Source organism: Papio anubis, chromosome 9 (genome assembly GCF_008728515.1).
Source record: "Papio anubis isolate 15944 chromosome 9, Panubis1.0, whole genome shotgun sequence".
NCBI lineage: Eukaryota > Metazoa > Chordata > Mammalia > Primates > Cercopithecidae > Papio > Papio anubis.
In genome coordinates, this window is record NC_044984.1 from 18,546,163 (window position 1) to 18,563,433 (window position 17,271).

Sequence of the window (17,271 nt, forward strand, 5' to 3'; positions counted from 1 at the left end):
AGGATTCCCCTGTTTTGCCCAGGCTGGTCTTGAACTCCTGGGCTCAAGCAGTCCTCCCGTGTTGGTCTCCCAGAGTCCTAAAGTGCTGGGATTACATGCATGAGCCACCATGCCCAGCCTTTAAATTTTATTTTTATTTTTATTTTTTGGTTTATTTTTTCTATTTGTCTACCCAATTGTTCTAGCACCATTAGTTGTAAAGGCTATCCTTTCTCCATTGAATTACCTTAACACCTTTGTCAAAAATCAATTGATCATATATTCAGATGCTTCTTGACAAGATGGGATTATTTTCCATTGTAGGTTGAAAATATTGTGAATTGAAAATGCATTTAATACACCTAACTTGCTGCACATCAGAGTTTAGCCTAGCCTACCTTAAATATGCTTAGGACACTTATAGTAGCCTACAGCTGGGCAAAATTATCTAACACAAAGCCTATTTTATAATAAGGTTTTGAGTATCTTGTGTCATTTGTTGAATACTATACTAAAAGTGAAAAACAGAATGGCTGTATGGATGCTCAAAGTACAGTTTCTCCAAAATGTGTATAGATTTTGCACCATCATAAATGTGAAAAATTGTAAGTTGAACCAGTGTAAGTTGGGGACCATCTGTATGTGGATCTCTTTCTGTATAGTCTATTCTGTTCAGTGATCTCCATGCCTATCTCTTTTCCAATACTGCAGGTTTTGGTTACTGAAATTTTCAAGTAAGTCCTGAAATCAGGTGATAAGTCCTCCAACTTTGTTACTCTTGTTTAAAGATTGTTTTTGGCTCTTGTTCCTTTGCATTTCCATATACATTTTAGAATCAGCTTGTCAGTTTCTATAAATAGACACTGAGAGTTGGATTGAAGTTGTCCTGAATCTGTAGGTTAATTTGGAGAAAGTTGTCAGTTAACGCTATTGGCTTCCAATCCATGTATATACCGTATCTCTCCATTTATTTAGGTGTTTAAAATTTCTCTCAGCTATACTTTATAGTTTCTTCTGACAGGTCATGCAAGTATTTGGCTAAATGTATCCCTAGGCATTTCCTAGTGCTTTTGTTAGTGATATTTTTAAAAATTCACTAAAATTTTAAAATTTTTAAAAATATTTTTAAAAATTCTGGCCAGCTGTGGTGGCTCATGCCTGTAATCCCAGCACTTTGGGAGGCTGAGGTGGGAGAATTGCTTGAGCTCTGGAGTTCGAGACCAGCCTAGACCACATGGTGAGACCCCATTTCTACAAAAAAATACAAAAATTCGTCAGGTGCAGTGGCTCACCTGTTATCTCAGCACTTTGGGAGGCTGAGGCAGGTGGATCACAAGGTCAGGAGATTGAGACCATCCTGGCTAACACGGTGAAACCCTATCTCTACTAAAAATACAAAAAAATTAGCCAGGCATGGTGGCGGGCGCCTGTAGTCCCAGCTACTTGGGAGGCTGAGGCAGGAGAATCGCTTGAACTGGAGAGGCAGAGGTTGCAGTGAGCTGAAATCGCACCACTGCACTCCAGGTTGGGCGACAGAGCAAGACTCCGTCTCCAAAAAAAAAAAAAAAAAGCTGGGTGTGGTGGCGTGAGCCTGTAGTTTCAGCTACTCAGAGGCTGAGGTGGGAGGATTGCTTGAGTCTGGGAGGCAGAGGTTGCAGTGAGCCGAGATTGCACCACTGCACTCCACCATGAGTGAGAACTTGTCTCCAAAAAAACAAAATAAATAAATAATTCAGTTTCCAGTTGTGTGGGTTTTAAAAGAACCTACTTTTATTTAATTTGGAATATATAAAATTTAACATTGTTCAGTCAAAACTAATATTTTAAAAAGTAGTAATTGGTCCCATTTCATTCTTTTTCTTTCTACCTCTTTCCCATCCATTGCCTATATGTAATAATCTTTGAAGGTAGACTTACTTTGAAAGTTTAAACACACTAGAAACTCTTGGTCTCGCATGGCTCACTTGATTTTGAAGGGTAGACAGTTTGGACTCAACATGTAGCTCTTTGGAAAAAAAAACATTGGGAGGGTTTGGTACCTTTTCTGTCTCCTTTGAGGTAGAGGTGATGACCCAATACGACAGGTTCAAATAATAGGCTTTTAAAAGTATACATATACATATACAGGAGGTGAGCATAATTTCTGGACAGAGAGATTTCTTTTTTTTTTTTTTTTTTTTTTTTTGAGACGGAGTCTTGCTCTGTCGCCCAGGCTGGAGTACAGTGGCCGGATCTCAGCTCACTGCAAGCTCCGCCTCCCGGGTTTATGCCATTCTCCTGCCTCAGCCTCCCGAGTATCTGGGACTACAGGCGTCCGCCACCTCGCCCGGCTAGTTTTTTGTATTTTTTAGTAGAGACGGGGTTTCACCGTGTTAGCCAGGATGGTCTCGATCTCCTGACCTCGTGATCCGCCCGTCTCGGCCTCCCAAAGTGCTGGGATTACAGGCTTGAGCCACCGCGCCCGGCCTGACAGAGAGATTTCTTACAGGAGTTTTGGATGCATTTTGTTTTCATCTTTGTGGCAAATATATATATAATATAAATTGTATATTATATATAATAGATTTTATATATAGATTTATAAATTTGCTATATAATATACAATTATATTTTATGTAACTATAAATTATATATTATATATTATATTATAAAATATATAATTATATAATTTTATAATATAATATATAATTATATACATTATATATTATAATTATATTATTATATTTTATTATATAATAATATATAATAATATAATTAATTAAATAAATAATTATTTTGGCAAAATAAATAATGAAATAAAATAAATGAATAAAATATATAATAAGTATATATATAGTATATAATTTAATCCTCACAAAGTATATAATTATATAATTTATAATATATAATTATATAAAATATATAGCATACATATTATATATAATTTATTATATATTATATATTTTTAGTATTTTATATATCTATTTTGTATATTATATATTATATATAATTTTTATATCATATATAACATAAATAACATACAAATATATAATATATGATATATATTATATATCATATATTATATATATATATGAAGACATACTTGCTTCCTTTTCACCTTCCACCATGATTGTAAGTTTCCTGAGGCTTTCTAGCCATGCTTCCTGTACAGCCTGTGGAACTGAGTCAATTAAACGTCTTTTCTTCATAAATTACCCAGTCTCAGTTAGTTCTTTATAGCAATGTGAGAGTGGACTAATACAGTCAGCAAAATATGAGTGGAGGGACATATACTTTCAGATGGAAACATTTAAGAACTGGTGGAAATTTTTCCTTTCTTTCACTACATCTCATTTTCACTGCTGCTATGACTAATACTATTCCAAATGGCAGAGACTCTGTCAGCCTGGGGTCCTAATTGAGGAGACATGGAGCAGAGGCCTCACTAGCATGCAAAGGATATATAAGTTGAGTAAGAAATAAATCCTATTGTCTTAAGCAATTGACAGTTAAGGGTTATTTGTTGCTGTAGCATAACCTAAAGAAAAATTGAACCAAGAATCTCAGAACAGTGGTATGGAGATCTTGAGTTCAGTTTTGGATAGTAACCATTAAGTAGCAACAGTCTGTCTAAAAGGTGAAAATTGTATGTATTTAAAATATAGGTTTATTATTCTAGAAATATAAATGAGCCTAAAGTTTAGTTTCTCATGCTGGTAAGGAGTGAATGGAGAGGAAAAGATTGAGATGGAGTCTCTCTCTCTGTCACCCAGGCTGGAGTGCAGTGACACGATCTTGGCTCAGTGCAACCTCTGCCTCCTGGGTTCAAGCGATTCTCTTGCCTCAACCTCCTGAGTAGCTGGGGACTACAGGTGTGCACCACCATGCCCGGCTCATTTTTTATATTTTTTAGTAGAGACAGGGTTTTACTTTATCGGCCAGGTTGGTCTCGAACTCCTGACCTCAAGTGGTCCACCTGCCTTGGCCTCCCAAAGTGCTGGGATTACAGGCATGAGCTACCACATCTGGCCAGAAATTCTTGGTGAATTCACTTTTCTCTTAGAAATTGGAGATTAGGTCATCTACTGAGATTGAAGATGGAGGTGAAGTGGAAATAGCTTTTCCAAAACTCATCCATCCTCATCCTCAAAACCTCTTCAAATTGAAAAAAAAGAAAAAACACAAACATATTTGACAAGGGCAATGAACATATTCTCAAACTTATGTAAAGTACAAATGAAAATGCCTTTCAAAGGCATTATTTTAGTTGGTCTGTAACATACAATCTCTGTACAAATCGTGTGATTCCTGTGCAAACTCTGCTCAAGATAATTCTTTTAGCCTCTCCATCATTCACATTGGTGGTCCTAAGTCCCTCTTATGACCACATTTCTGAGCTATTACTAGTGGAGAAGGTGTGAAGATTTGGAGAGATTGCGAGTGAGCGCTAACCAGGAAAAGCCAGGGTTCTCCTCACACACACAAGGCTTCTCAGCCCCTTCCTTTAAAGTTCTCTCCCTAGAAGTTTTTATAAGGTTGCCCATGTTGATAAGAAAAGTCACTCTCAGAAACATCTTTTTATTCCTGGTTAATCAAAGCTTCCCTCTCTCGGCATAAAAATTTGTGGTTTTTAAGTGCCTATGTTTTCTTCCTTCCTTTCTTCTCTTTTCACAGTTGAACGTATTTCATTTTTTTTAATTTGGTTTTTTATCTCCTGCCTCAGTGGTTATTTCTTTAGAAACATAGGATGGCCCACTTTCTGCTAACTAAATGGATCTTATGTGTCTATTAAGGAAGTGAACATAGAAGGAGAATTTTGGCTCCAGCAATATGACATATTAGGCCATCCTGCATGTCCTTCTTAGCATAAGTTGATGTTGCCCTGGAGAATGACAGTGGTGATGGTTTCCGTGGCTGTGTGTATGCTTGTCTGTGTGTTTGTGTGGGGGTGGAGTGCAATGGGATGGTGAGTCAGTCTTGATGATTTGAACAGAAGTCTTATCTTAGTTTCTTTTTTCTCTTTTTCTTTTCTTTTCTTTTCTTTCTTTTTCTTTGAGACAGTCTTGCCCTGTAGCCCAGGCTGGAGTGCAGTGGCATGATCTCAGCTCACTGCAACTTCCGCCTCCCGGGTTCAAGCAGTTCTCCTGTCTCAACCTCCTGAGTAGCTGGGATTACAGACACACGCCACCAAGCCCAGCTAATTTTTGTATTTTTAGTAGAGACAGGGTTTCACCACGTTGTCCAGGCTGGTCTTGAACTCCCGACCTCATGATCCGCCTGCCTCGGACTTCCAAAGTGCTGGGATTACAGGCGTGAGCCACCGCGCCTGGCCAGAAGTCTTAGTTTCTACCATCCTTTGAGGGCATAGGAGATCAAGAAAGCCTAGATGAGTTTGGGAATTAGAAATGAGACCCTTGCATCCAGGTAGAACTCCTGAAGGGAGTTGGATGAGTCTCATAGGATTAATTCAGTCAGCTTACATGTGGCATGAATGGGAAGAATGAATACAAATAGGCATGGAGAGCCACGATGGAGAGGGAATGAAAACGAGTTAATGTTTATATTGAACTAGTATGTGACCATGTGTTTGTGGAAATAGTTTTTGGTTTATGGAGAAATGTTTCTGTAAAGAGATGTTGGAAATACCTCTGTCACAGCTGTGAATTATTAAGGAAATTAAGAAAATAAGTAACTGACATTTAAAATTTTAATTTTGCTGCTTTGTTTCTACCTAGGAAGCAGAATGCATCTCCTGTTACCATTCTTATCCCTAAGGAAGGGCACAGCATTGTGTCTTAAAGGTTTGAGTAGTTGTACAACCTGTTTTTACCTCAGTCCCAATGGAAAAAGTGTTGGGTTTTGTATTTCAAGCCCACCGATGTGGTCCAAAGTGATGACTCAGAGAATAAGAGGATGGAGGCAGGGCTGGTTGAAGGCTTATTCTAGGAAGACACTCCCTTGATGTTGGGAAGGGTGGTGAAAACCTGTAACCATTGGCCTGTGGCCCCCATGATTGTGTGTGTAAGAATGACTGTAGGAAGCCTGTGGAGGCTAGACATGGTGGGCCTTGGTTTTGAGGATGTTTCTGAATATCTCTCTATAGAGCCTGAGAGAAGAGGAAAGGACAGCTGGGACTACATCTCAGAGGCCCCTGACGTGATGGTGGGCAGTGCTTGTAGTATCTTCAGGTGCAGGAGAAACAGTGGTAACCATGACAAGCACCACAGTCCCCTATTTTCCAAGCATGATGAACTCCCCGAATTCTTATATGATCCTGGACAGATTGAATGACCTTACTCCAAATAACAAGAGAGAGAACCCCTCCTTCTACACCATGTTAAACTGAGTTTTCCATTAGCCCTACTAGCTAAGGGTAGATTGGGACCAAAGTTAATTTGACTAATAAAAATACAGAAATGAAACATTGTCTTATTACCAAATATCATGAAGCAAATTCATACCTACTCACCTTTTTATAATTAAAACCTACGGGAGTCAAATGAAAACTGCTTTGCAAATGATGCTTTGCAAAGCACTTTGCTTTTGAAGTATTTTTTTAAATGATTAATTTCTCTCATTCCTTCTCTAATTAAGAAAAAAAATCCCACCCTCAAATATATAACATGTTCATTAATTTTCAGCCTTAGAGTGAAACCAGATTATTCTGGTCTCTTTTTGGAAATATATCTTTTTTTTTTTTTTTTGAGATAGAATCTCATTTTGTCGCCCAGGCTGGAGTGCAGTGGCACTGTCTCAGTGCACTGCAGCCTCTGCCTTCTGGGTTCAAGCGATCATCCCGCCTCAGCCCCCCAAGTAGCTGGGATTACAAGTGCGCACCACCATGCCTGGCTCATTTTGATATTTTTAGTAGAGATGGGGTTTCATCCTGTTGGTCAGGCTGGTCTCAAACTCCTGTCCTCATGTGATTCGTCCACCTCAGCCTCCCAAAGTGTTGGGATTACAGGCGTTAGCCACCGCGCCAGGCCAGAAATCCAACTTTTGATAGAGGGGCTGTCTGTCATATTCATTTGCCAGGTGATGGCAAGTGTTCCTGGCTGAATGATGCCTGCCAGAAATGTATTTAGGCATTTATTTGTTTACTTATTTGCACTTTTATAGCACTTGTTACGCTCCTTATAAAGTTGAAAATCTTCATCTATCTGGGCATATGGGTTATGTGGGGATTCTTGCTTCCTCCTTTTGTCCTCCCTATATGAGTATTTAGCTAGTGGAGAGAAGCCATATTGGATTTGTTTCTGTTCTTCCAGCATTTTCTACCCTTCTGCTTTTTTTTTTTTTTTTTAAATTTTTAAGAAAATACAATGATATTTGTTGATGGTAAATACATTGTTATGCTTCTGCAGCTTTGAGCATGCTCTTCCTTCTGCCACTCTCCACAGCCTTTCCTTCTGGAAACCTGGCCTTGATCATTCATCCTTCTGATCTTGGCTTGAGTGTCGCTTCTTCAGAACAGCCTTCCTTGGTGCCCTTTTGTCTGGGTTAGTCCCCCTGTTTTAGGTTAATGTCTTGTGGCACCCAAGTACCATATTTGTTTCTATCTGTCAGCAGTCTGAGTGGAAGAGAAAGCCCCCCTGGGCAGAAACGTACAACCATGGCTCTTTCCGGGCAATGTGGAGGACGCTGGGCTTTGGGCCAACATCCTGGCATGGCACAGTGAGCACGGCCTCTTCCTAGACCGTAAGTTCCATGAAGCCAAGGGCCTATTTCTCTTGTCCTCCCCTCCCCTTTCCAGTGTTTGTGTTGTCTGGCACTCAGTTGGCATAAAACAAACTGAAGTGAAGTTGCCAATAAATGTTATTTTCACCGGTATTCTTGCCTTTTATTATGGAGACCTTCAAAACTCAGTTTTCAGTTACCACAATGGCAGATAGTTTTTGACCCATAAGACAAAGGTGGAGATGGGTGTGACCTGGGCCTTGTTCACAAGCGTGGGATGTGATTTGATTCTGAGCTCATTGCAGGTGGTAAGTTCATTGATGAGGTTATTGGAGCTCAACTCCCTGATCACTTGAGCAAAGATAACACTGTTGAGAATCTGTTATTAGTTGCTGTGGTGAGAAAAACCAATCGTGTCTAACCAGTATTCTGGTTTTACTAGGGCAGGATATATTTTGGTGTCTCCTGAGTATCTGAAGAACTGGTCTATTTCTCGATAATGGGATCATCTAGGAATTTAGTCAAAGTATGGTCAGCATGGTCTGGGAGCTTATTAGAAATGCAGAATCTCAGACCCCACCTCAGACTTCCTGACCCAGAATATGCTTTGTGTTTGTTTGTTTTTGGTTTTAGACAGGGACTAACTCTGTTGCCTAGGCTGGAGTGCAATGGCACGATCATCGCTCACTTCAGCCTCAATCTCCCAGGCTCAAGTGATATTCCCACCTCAGCCTCCTGAATAGCTGGGACTACAGGCATGCTCTACTGCGACCAGTTAATTTTTTTAAAAGTTTTTAGTAGAGATGAAATCTTCCTATGTTGCCCAGGCGAATTCCTGGCCTCAAGTGCTCCTCCCACCTTGCCCACAGAATGTGCATTTTAACAAGATTTCCAAGTGATTAATGTGTCCCTTAAAGTTTTTAGTATATTGATTATATTTCACAGGCAATTGAGGGTCCCCAAGGAGAAATGTTTGTAAACATTCATTCATTCATCCACAAAGCAAATATCTTTTTAAGCATGTAATTTTTATTAGGCATTAGTAGTACTGGTCATAATAATAATAATACAAGGAGAGTGATATAATGAGCCAGGCATTTTACGCAGTATATTATTTCTAATTGTCACACCAACCTTGAAAGGAAGATGATATTAATTTTATTTTACGGTGAAGTTCCTGGGGGTTAAGTATGCATGCCCATAACTCAGCAAGTGCATGACGGAGCCATGATTTCAGCCCAGTCCCATCTCACATGACCCCTGTCTTTCTACCAGTTCTGTCCTAGAAACAGAGGTTGTGAGATCTTATGCTGTGAATTCCTTCATAAGCACACAGCTCATTTTTGGTATGTGTGTATGTGTGTGTGTGTGTATATATATACACACACACACACAAAGATGAAACATGATCTGTTTACTTATGTTCCGGGCTAAGGCTTCAAATAGAAAGGAAGTAGAGAGGAGAAAACAAACTCCTATGTAAAAATGTTAACACTTCTGTGTCCATACCAGATGTAATAAATGGCACAAAATACCCATTTGCCTCACAATCTTCTTGTGGAGGAGTAAAGTATTTCAAAACATTGCATCTGAAAAGTCCCTAGAGAACTTTGCATTTCTCAATGTTTTGCAGAAAATCCTTTGTTTGACCTTAAAATCTCAGTGGTAATTTCAGGTGAAAATCAGAACAGAGAGCAATGTGATACGTGATAAATTCATCTGCATGACTATGAGCTGGTCACTGATTTCTCTGGCTCTCGGCGCATATCATTCACTAGGAGGTAAATAGAGAACACTGCTCTGGATGCATCTCCGTGAAGTGAGACAAGATTATACTTTTTATTACCAGTCACAAATCAGCTTGCTTCACATCCTCAGAATGCTGCCTGAGATCCTGCTCTGTGTCTTCATCTCCTTGTTTGCCTGCAGAGATTCCAGCTACAGGCCATTCACGCAATGAAATGCCTTTTATTTCTATTCCAGAGTATTGGGACATGCATGTTTGCTGGACAGTAAGCATAGTTTTCACAGTTATAGTCACATTTGCCAATGCTACAAGAGAGACCATTTATGGTTTTAGCACCAAATACCCAAGAAGATTGTTTTCTTATTAGCCTTATTAGCAATAAGAAAAAAAAAGAAAGAAAAGAAAAAAACCATTACAAAATATTGGCTAGTTCAGGTGAAGATGTTTGAGGTAAAATCATTCTAATTGTTTTAAAGCTAAAGCTGAGGAATTGGGCTATGTAAACGTAGCGTTAGCATTGCCGTCGGTTGCACGAGGTTGCTTTCTGTTTGCGAAGGAAAACTTGCGTGTTGAAGAAATGCGGCACACAAGCTGTAACATAACAGGAAAGGAAGGCTTTTTGTGCCAAGAAATCACTCACGTGAGCTGGGATCCTTTTAACAAATCTGGTGGCAAGCTCTTTCTGAAAGCTTGAATGAAGAAGGAGATAATCTAAAATTGTGTTCATGGCAACCACCCCTCAGCCTTTCATGTGGAGTTCGCAGAGCCTGTCTAAAGCACTAATTCAGCCCTTGCCGTTCTGCTTTTGTGCAGCCAAATGATGGTACAAAGACCATCTGGCTAATTGGAATAGCTTCCAGTGGGTGGTGATGGTTTTGACATTTATAGCAAGTTCTAGATCTGACTAGAGATACAGCACGCCCCCCAAAATGTGCCGTCACTTCTTCTGGGGTGGAGTTAACAACCAGTGCCTCTCGGAGTCAGGTTCAAGTTCAGACCTGCAAGAGCATGTAGTTCAAGGAGGGGAACAAGCTCCCTCAGAGTTGTTTCTTCCCCCTACAACCAAGGACTGAACTTTTTCCTTTATCACATTTGGCTCCAGACCTTTTTCTTAAGTAGTGGCCGCATTTGCAAATAATGTTTTACTTAGGATATTTTTACGTTGCTGGAAACTCAAAAGCTTGCAGCCTTTAACTCCCTGAGCCTGGGTAAACCTCCACCCTTCTTCATATTTGCAAGTCTGTTTTCTCATCCTGTTAACATTCCTCTTTGAAAGGGAAACACACTGTTTCCCTCTCAGCCCTGCATACTTGACCTTCCATATCACTGATGATTTGAGAAATAAAAAAGGAATTGCTGCTCCTGCATTCTTTTCCCAATTCCAGTCCTTTCTCAGTGAGGTCCCTTTGACCTTGACCTCTGGAGAGAATTCAACAAAGGCAAGAACTGGGCCAAGCATTAAGTTGGATCAGACTTCTGAACAGTGTCCAAAACACTATACTGGGGCTTCTATCATCCTGAATAAGGACCAAAATGACCCCTAAAATTTACTGTCCTCAGCAGCACAAGCATGATAGGAAATATGGGGGGGGGGGGTGTTACTACTTTTTTCTTCCTTTTAAATAAGTATAATATCCCAGGGTAAAAAAAAGTATTATTTTGTTCATATAGAAAGTGGTAGAGATAAATCCTCCATTTCTGCCTGCCTGCCTGCCTGCCTTCCTTCCTTCCTTCCTTCCTTCCTTCTTCCCTCCCTCCCTCCCTCCCTTCTTTCTCCCTTTTTTCCTGGAGCAACAGAACAGTTTTGTTTGAAGTTTGCTTTTGCCATCATGAGAGGCAGATTTTAACTCTTCATCTGAATAAATAATACATAATTTTAGATTTATGATAAATTCTAGACCTGTCTAGATGAAAATTGATGGATGGCACTTTATGAACTTTTAATTTATCTTTTGATTCTGAAGCCGACCTGAGGTAGGACGAATCCAACTGGCGTCCGAATCGACTCATTGACGCGTGCGCGAAGCGCGGAAGCCGCCGCGCCGCCTCTTTTTTCCTTTCCTTTCCTTCCTTTTCGCTCTTTCCTTCTCTCTCTCTCTCTCTCTCTTTCTTTTTTTTCCTCCCAAGTCTCACACTCTGTCACCAGGCTGAGTAGCTACATTATCTCAGCTCACGGCAACCTCTCTTTCTGCTTCCCCGGGTTCAAGTGATTCTCCTGCCTCTGTGCTTTTCCCTCCAAGTAGCTGGGGAGTACAGGCATGCACCACCATGCCCACAAACTCCTGCCTGCAGATGGGGTTTTACCATGTTGGGCTTTTGTAGCTAGTCTCAAAATCCTGACTCAAACAATCTGCCTGCCTAGGCCTCCTAAAGTGCTGAGATTACAGATGTGAGCCACCACAAATTTTCTTGTGGTCTTGGGCAAGCCATTTTCTCTCCCTTTACACCTTAGTGAACCAATAGGTAAAATGAGGTGGTGTAACTATGCAGTGAATGTATTTATTTATTTTGAAATTTCCATTTTTATTTTTAGGATTCAGAAGGCATGTGCAGGTCTGTTACATGGGCATATTGTGTGATGCTGTGGTTTGAACTTCTTTTACATATATATTATACTTAAGTTCTAGGGTACATGTGCACAACGCAGGTTAGTTACATTTGTATACATGTGCTAAGTGTTATGTGTTGCACCCATTAACTCGCCATTTACAATAGGGTATTCCTAATGCTATCCTCCGCTCTCTCCTTCCCACAATAGACTTGGTGTCATGTTCCCTTCCTGTGTCCGCTAAGTGACCATTGTTCAGTTCCCACCTATGAGTGAGAACATGCGGTGGTTTGGTTTTCTGTTCTTGCACAGTTTGCTGAGAATGATGGTTTCCAGCTGCATCCATGTCCTCCTGCAAAGGACACAACCTATCCTTTTTTATATTGCATAGCATTCATGGTGTATATGTGCTTACATTTTCTTACTCCAGTCTGTCACTGATGGACATTTGGGTTGATTCCAAGTCTTTGCTATTGTGAATGGTGCTGCAATAAACATACGTGTACATGTGTCTTTAAAGCAGCATGATTTATAATCCTTTGGGTATATACCCAGTAATGGGATGGCTGGGTGAAATGATATATACTTTAAGTTTTAGGGTACATGTGCACAACATGCAGGTTTGTTACGTATGTATACATGTGCTATGTTGGTGTGCTGCACCCGTAACTCGTCATTTACATTAAGTATTTTTCCTAATGCTATCACTCCCCCTTCCCCCCACCCCACGACAGGCCCCAGTGTGTGATGTTTCCCACCCTGTGTCCAGGTGATCTCATTGTTCAGTTCCCACCTATGAGTGAGAACATGCGGGGTTTGGTTTTTTATCCTTGTGATAGTTTGCTGAGAATGATGGTTTCCAGCTTCAACCATGTCCCTACAAAGGGGATGAGCTCATCCTTTTTTATGGCTGCATAGTATTCCATGGTGTATATGTGCCATATTTTCTTAATCCAGTCTATCATTGATGGACATTTGGGTTGGTTCCAAGTCTTTGCTATTGTGAATAGTGCCACAGTAAAATAGTGTGCATGTGTCTTTATAGCAGCATGGTTTATAATCCTTCGGGTATATGCCCAGTAATGGGATGGCTGGGTCAAATGGTATTTCTAGTTCTAGATCCTTGAGGAATCGCCACACTGTCTTCCACAATGGTTGAACTAGTTTACAATCCCACCAACAGTGTAAAAGCATTCCTGTTTCCCCACATCGTCTCCAGTACCTGTTGTTTCCTGACTTTTTAATGATCGCCATTCTAACTGGTGTGAGATGGTATCTCATTGTGGGTTTTGATTTGCATTTCTCTGATGGCCAGTGATGATGAGCATTTTTTCATGTGTCTGTTGGCTGCATAAATGTCTTCTTTTGAGAAGTGTCTGTTCATAACCTTTGCCCACATTTTGATGGGGTTGTTTGCTTTTTTTCTTGTAAATTTGTTTAAGTTCTTTGTAGATTCTGGATATTAGCCCTTTGTCAGATGGGTAGATTGTAAAAATTTTCTCCCATTCTGTAGGTTGCCTGTTCACTCTGATGGTAGTTTCTTTTGCTGTGCAGAAGCTCCTTAGTTTAATTAGATCCCATTTGTCAATTTTGGCTTCTGTTGTCATTGCTTTTGGGGTTTTAGTCATGAAGTCCTTGCACATTCCTATGGCCTGAATGGTACTGCCTAGGCTTTCTTCTAGGGTTTTTATGGTTTTAGGTCTAACATTTAAGTCTTTAATCCATCTTGAATTGATTTTTGTATAAGGTGTAAGGAAGGGATCCAGTTTCAGCTTTCTACATATGGCTAGCCAGTTTTCCCAGCACCATTTATGAAATAGGGAATCCTTTCCCCATTTCTTGTTTTTGTCAAGTTTGTCAAAGATCAGATGGTTGTAGATGTGTGGTATTATTTAAGAGGGCTCTATTCTGTTCCCTTGGTCTATAGCTCTGTTTTGGTACCAGTACCATGCTGTTTTGGTTACTGTAGCCTGGCAGTATAGTTTGAAGTCAGGTAGTGTGATGCCTCCAGCTTTGTTCTTTTGGCTTAGGATTGTCTTGGCAATGCGGGCTCTTTGTTTTGGTTACATATGAACTTTAAAGTAGTTTTTTCCAATTCTGTGAAGAAAGTCCTTGGTAGCTTGATGGGGATAGCATTGAATCTATAAATTACCTTGGGCAGTATGGCCATTTTCACAATATTGATTCTTCCCATCCATGAACATGGAATGTTCTTCCATTTGTTTGTGTCCTCTTTTATTTTGTTATTTCATTGAGCAGTGGTTTGTAGTTCTCCTTGAAGAGGTCCTTCACATCCCTTGCAAATTGGATTCCTTGGTATTTTATTCTCTTTGAAGCAGTTGTGAATGGGAGTTCACTCATGATTTGGTGCTCTGTCTGTTATTGGTGTATAGAAATGCTTGTGATTTTTGCACATTGATTTTGTATCCTGAGACTTTGCTGAAGTTGCTTATCAGCTTAAGGAGATTTGGGGCTGAAACAATGGGGTTTTCTAAATATACAATCATGTCATCTGCAAACAGGGACAATTTGACTTCCTCTTTTCCTAATTGAATACCTTTTATTTCTTTCTCCTGACTGATTGCCCTGGCCAGAATGTCCAACACTATGTTGAATAGGAGCAGTGAGAGAGGGCATCCCTGTCTTGTGCCAGTTTTCATAGGGAATGCTTCCAGTTTTTGCCCATTCAGTATGATATTGGCTGTGGGTTTGTCATAAATAGCTCTTATTATTTTGAGATACATCCCATCAATACCTAGTTTATTGAGAGTTTTTAGTATGAAGGGCTGTTGATTTTCATTGAAGGCCTTTTCTGCATCTATTGAGATAATCGTGTGTTTTTTCTCTTTGGTTCTGTTTATTTGATGGCTTACGTGTATTGATTTGCATATGTTGAACCAGCCTTGCATCCCAGGGATGAAGCCAACTTGATCGTGGCGGATAAGCTTTTTGATGTGCTCCTGGATTTGCTTTGCCAGTATTTTATTGAGGATTTTTGCATCGATGTTCATCAGGGATATTGGTCTAAAATTCTCTTTTTTTTGTTGTGTCTCTGCCAGGTTTTGGTATGAGGATGATGTTGACCTCATAAAATGAGTTAGGGAGGATTCCCTCTTTTTCTATTGATTGGAATAGTTTCAGAAGGAATGGTACAAGCTTCTCTTTGTACCTCTGGTAGAATTTGGCTGTGAATCTGTCTGATCCTGGACTTTTTTTGGTTGGTAGGCTATTAATTATTGCCTCAATTTCAGAACATGTTATCGGTCTATTCAGGGATTCAACTTCTTCCTGGTTTAGTCTTGGGAGGGTGTAAGTGTCCAGGAATTTATCCATTTCTTCTAGATTTTCTAGTTTATTTGCATAGAGATGTTTATAGTATTCTCTGATGGTAGTTTCTATTTCTGTGGTATCTGTGATGATATCCCCTTTATCATTTTTTTATTGTGTCTATTTGATTCTTCTCTCTTTTCTTCTTTATTGGTCTTGCTAGTGGTCTTTCAATTTTGTTGATCTTTTCCAAAAACCAGCTCCTGAATTCATTGACTTTTTGAAGGGATTTTTGTCTCTGTCTCCTTCAGTTCTGATCTGATCTTTAGTTATTTCTTTGCCTCTGCTAACTTTTGAATGTGTTTTGCTCTTGCTTCTAAATTCTTTTAATTGTGATGCTAGTAGGCACAATTTTAGATCTTTTCCTGCTTCTCTCTCTTTGTGGGCATTTAGTGCTGTAAATTCTACACACTGCTTTAAATGTGTCCCAGAGATTCTATATGTTGTGTCTTTTGTTCTCATTGCTCTAAAGAACATCTTTATTTCTGCTTCATTTCATTATGTACCCAGTAGTCATTCAGGAGCAGGTTGTTCAGTTTCCATGTAGTTGAGTGGTTTTGAGTAAGTTTCTTAATCCTGAGTTCTAGTTTGATTGCACCGTGGTCTGAGAGACAGTTTGTTGTAATTTCTGTTCTTTCACATTTGCTGAGGAGAGCTTTACTTCCAACTATGTGGTCAATTTTGGAATAAGTGCGATGTAGTGCTGAGAAGAATGTATATTCTGTTGATTTGGGGTGTACAGTTCTGTAGATGTCTATTAGGTCCGCTTGGTGCATAGTTGAGTTCAATTCCTGGATATCCTTGTTAACTTTCTGTCTCGTTGGTCTGCCTAATGTTGACAGTGGGATGTTAAAGTCTCCCATTATTATTGTGTGGGAGTTTAAGTCTCTTTGTAGGTCTCTAAGGACTTGCTTTATGAACCTGGGTGCTCCTGTATTGGGTGCAAATATATTTAGGATAATTAGCTCTTCTTGTTGAATTGATCCCTTTACCATTATCTAATGGCCTTCTTCGTCTCTTGATCTTTGTTGGTTTAAAGTCTGTTTTATCAGAGACTAGGATTGTAACCCCTGCTTCTTTTTGTTTTCCATTTGCTTGGTAGATCTTCCTCCATCCCTTTATTTTGAGCCTGTGTGTGTCTCTGCATGTGAGTTGGGTCTCCTGAATACAGCACACTGATGGTATTCAGTCAGCATGCTGACTCTTTATCCAGTTTGCCAGTCTGTGTCTTTTAATTGGAGCATTTAACCCATTTACGTTTAAGGTTAATATTGTTATGTGTGAATTTGATCCTGTCATTATGATGTTGGCTGGTTATTTTGCTCATTAGTTGATGCAGTTTCTTCCTAGCATTGATGGTCTTTACAATTTGTCATGTTTTTGCAATGGCTGGTACTGGCTGTTCCTTTCCATGTTTAGTGCTTCCTTCAGGAGCTCTTGTAAGGCAGGCCTGGTGGTGACAGAATCTCTCAGCATTTGTTTGTCTGTAAGGATTTTATTTTTCCTTCACTTATGAAGCTTAGTTTGGCTGGGTATGAAATTCTCAAAAGAAGACATGCATACAGTCAACAGACACATGAAAAAATGCTCATAATCACTGACCATCAGAGAAATGCAAATCAAAACCACAATGAGATACCATCTCACACCAGTTAGAATGGCAATCATTAAAAAGTCAGGAAACAACAGGTACTGGAGAGGATGTGGAGAAACAGGAACACTTTTACACTGTTGGTGGGATTGTAAACTGGTTCAACCATTGTGGAAAACAGTATGGCGATTCCTCAAGGATCTAGAACTAGAAACACCATATGACCCAGCCATCCCATTCCTGGGTGTATACCCAAAGGATTATAAATCATGCTGCTTTAAAGACACATGCACACGTATGTTTATTGCGGCACTATTCACAATAGCAAAGACTTGGAATCAACCCAAATGTCCATCAGTGACAGACTGGAGTAAGAAAATGTGGCACATATACACCATGGAATACTGAGCCACATAAAAAGAT

At 39.7% G+C, this 17,271-nt stretch overlaps 1 protein-coding gene across 3 annotated transcripts in view; it reads left to right on the forward strand.

Moving 5' to 3' along the window:
- Nucleotides 1-8,317, forward strand: part of AEBP2 (AE binding protein 2) — a 116,543-nt gene extending 108,226 nt beyond the window's left edge. Inside the window, exon 9 of one of the 3 annotated variants that reach the window (XM_031650324.1) lies at nt 7,525-8,317. In XM_031650324.1, coding sequence (XP_031506184.1) covers nt 7,525-7,636 — 112 coding nt within the window. In that variant the 3' untranslated portion in view covers nt 7,637-8,317. The remainder of the gene's footprint in view (nt 1-7,524) is intronic. The other 2 variants (XM_031650325.1, XM_031650326.1) reach the window with 2 other exon arrangements.
- The last annotated feature ends 8,954 nt before the right edge of the window (nt 8,318-17,271 follow it).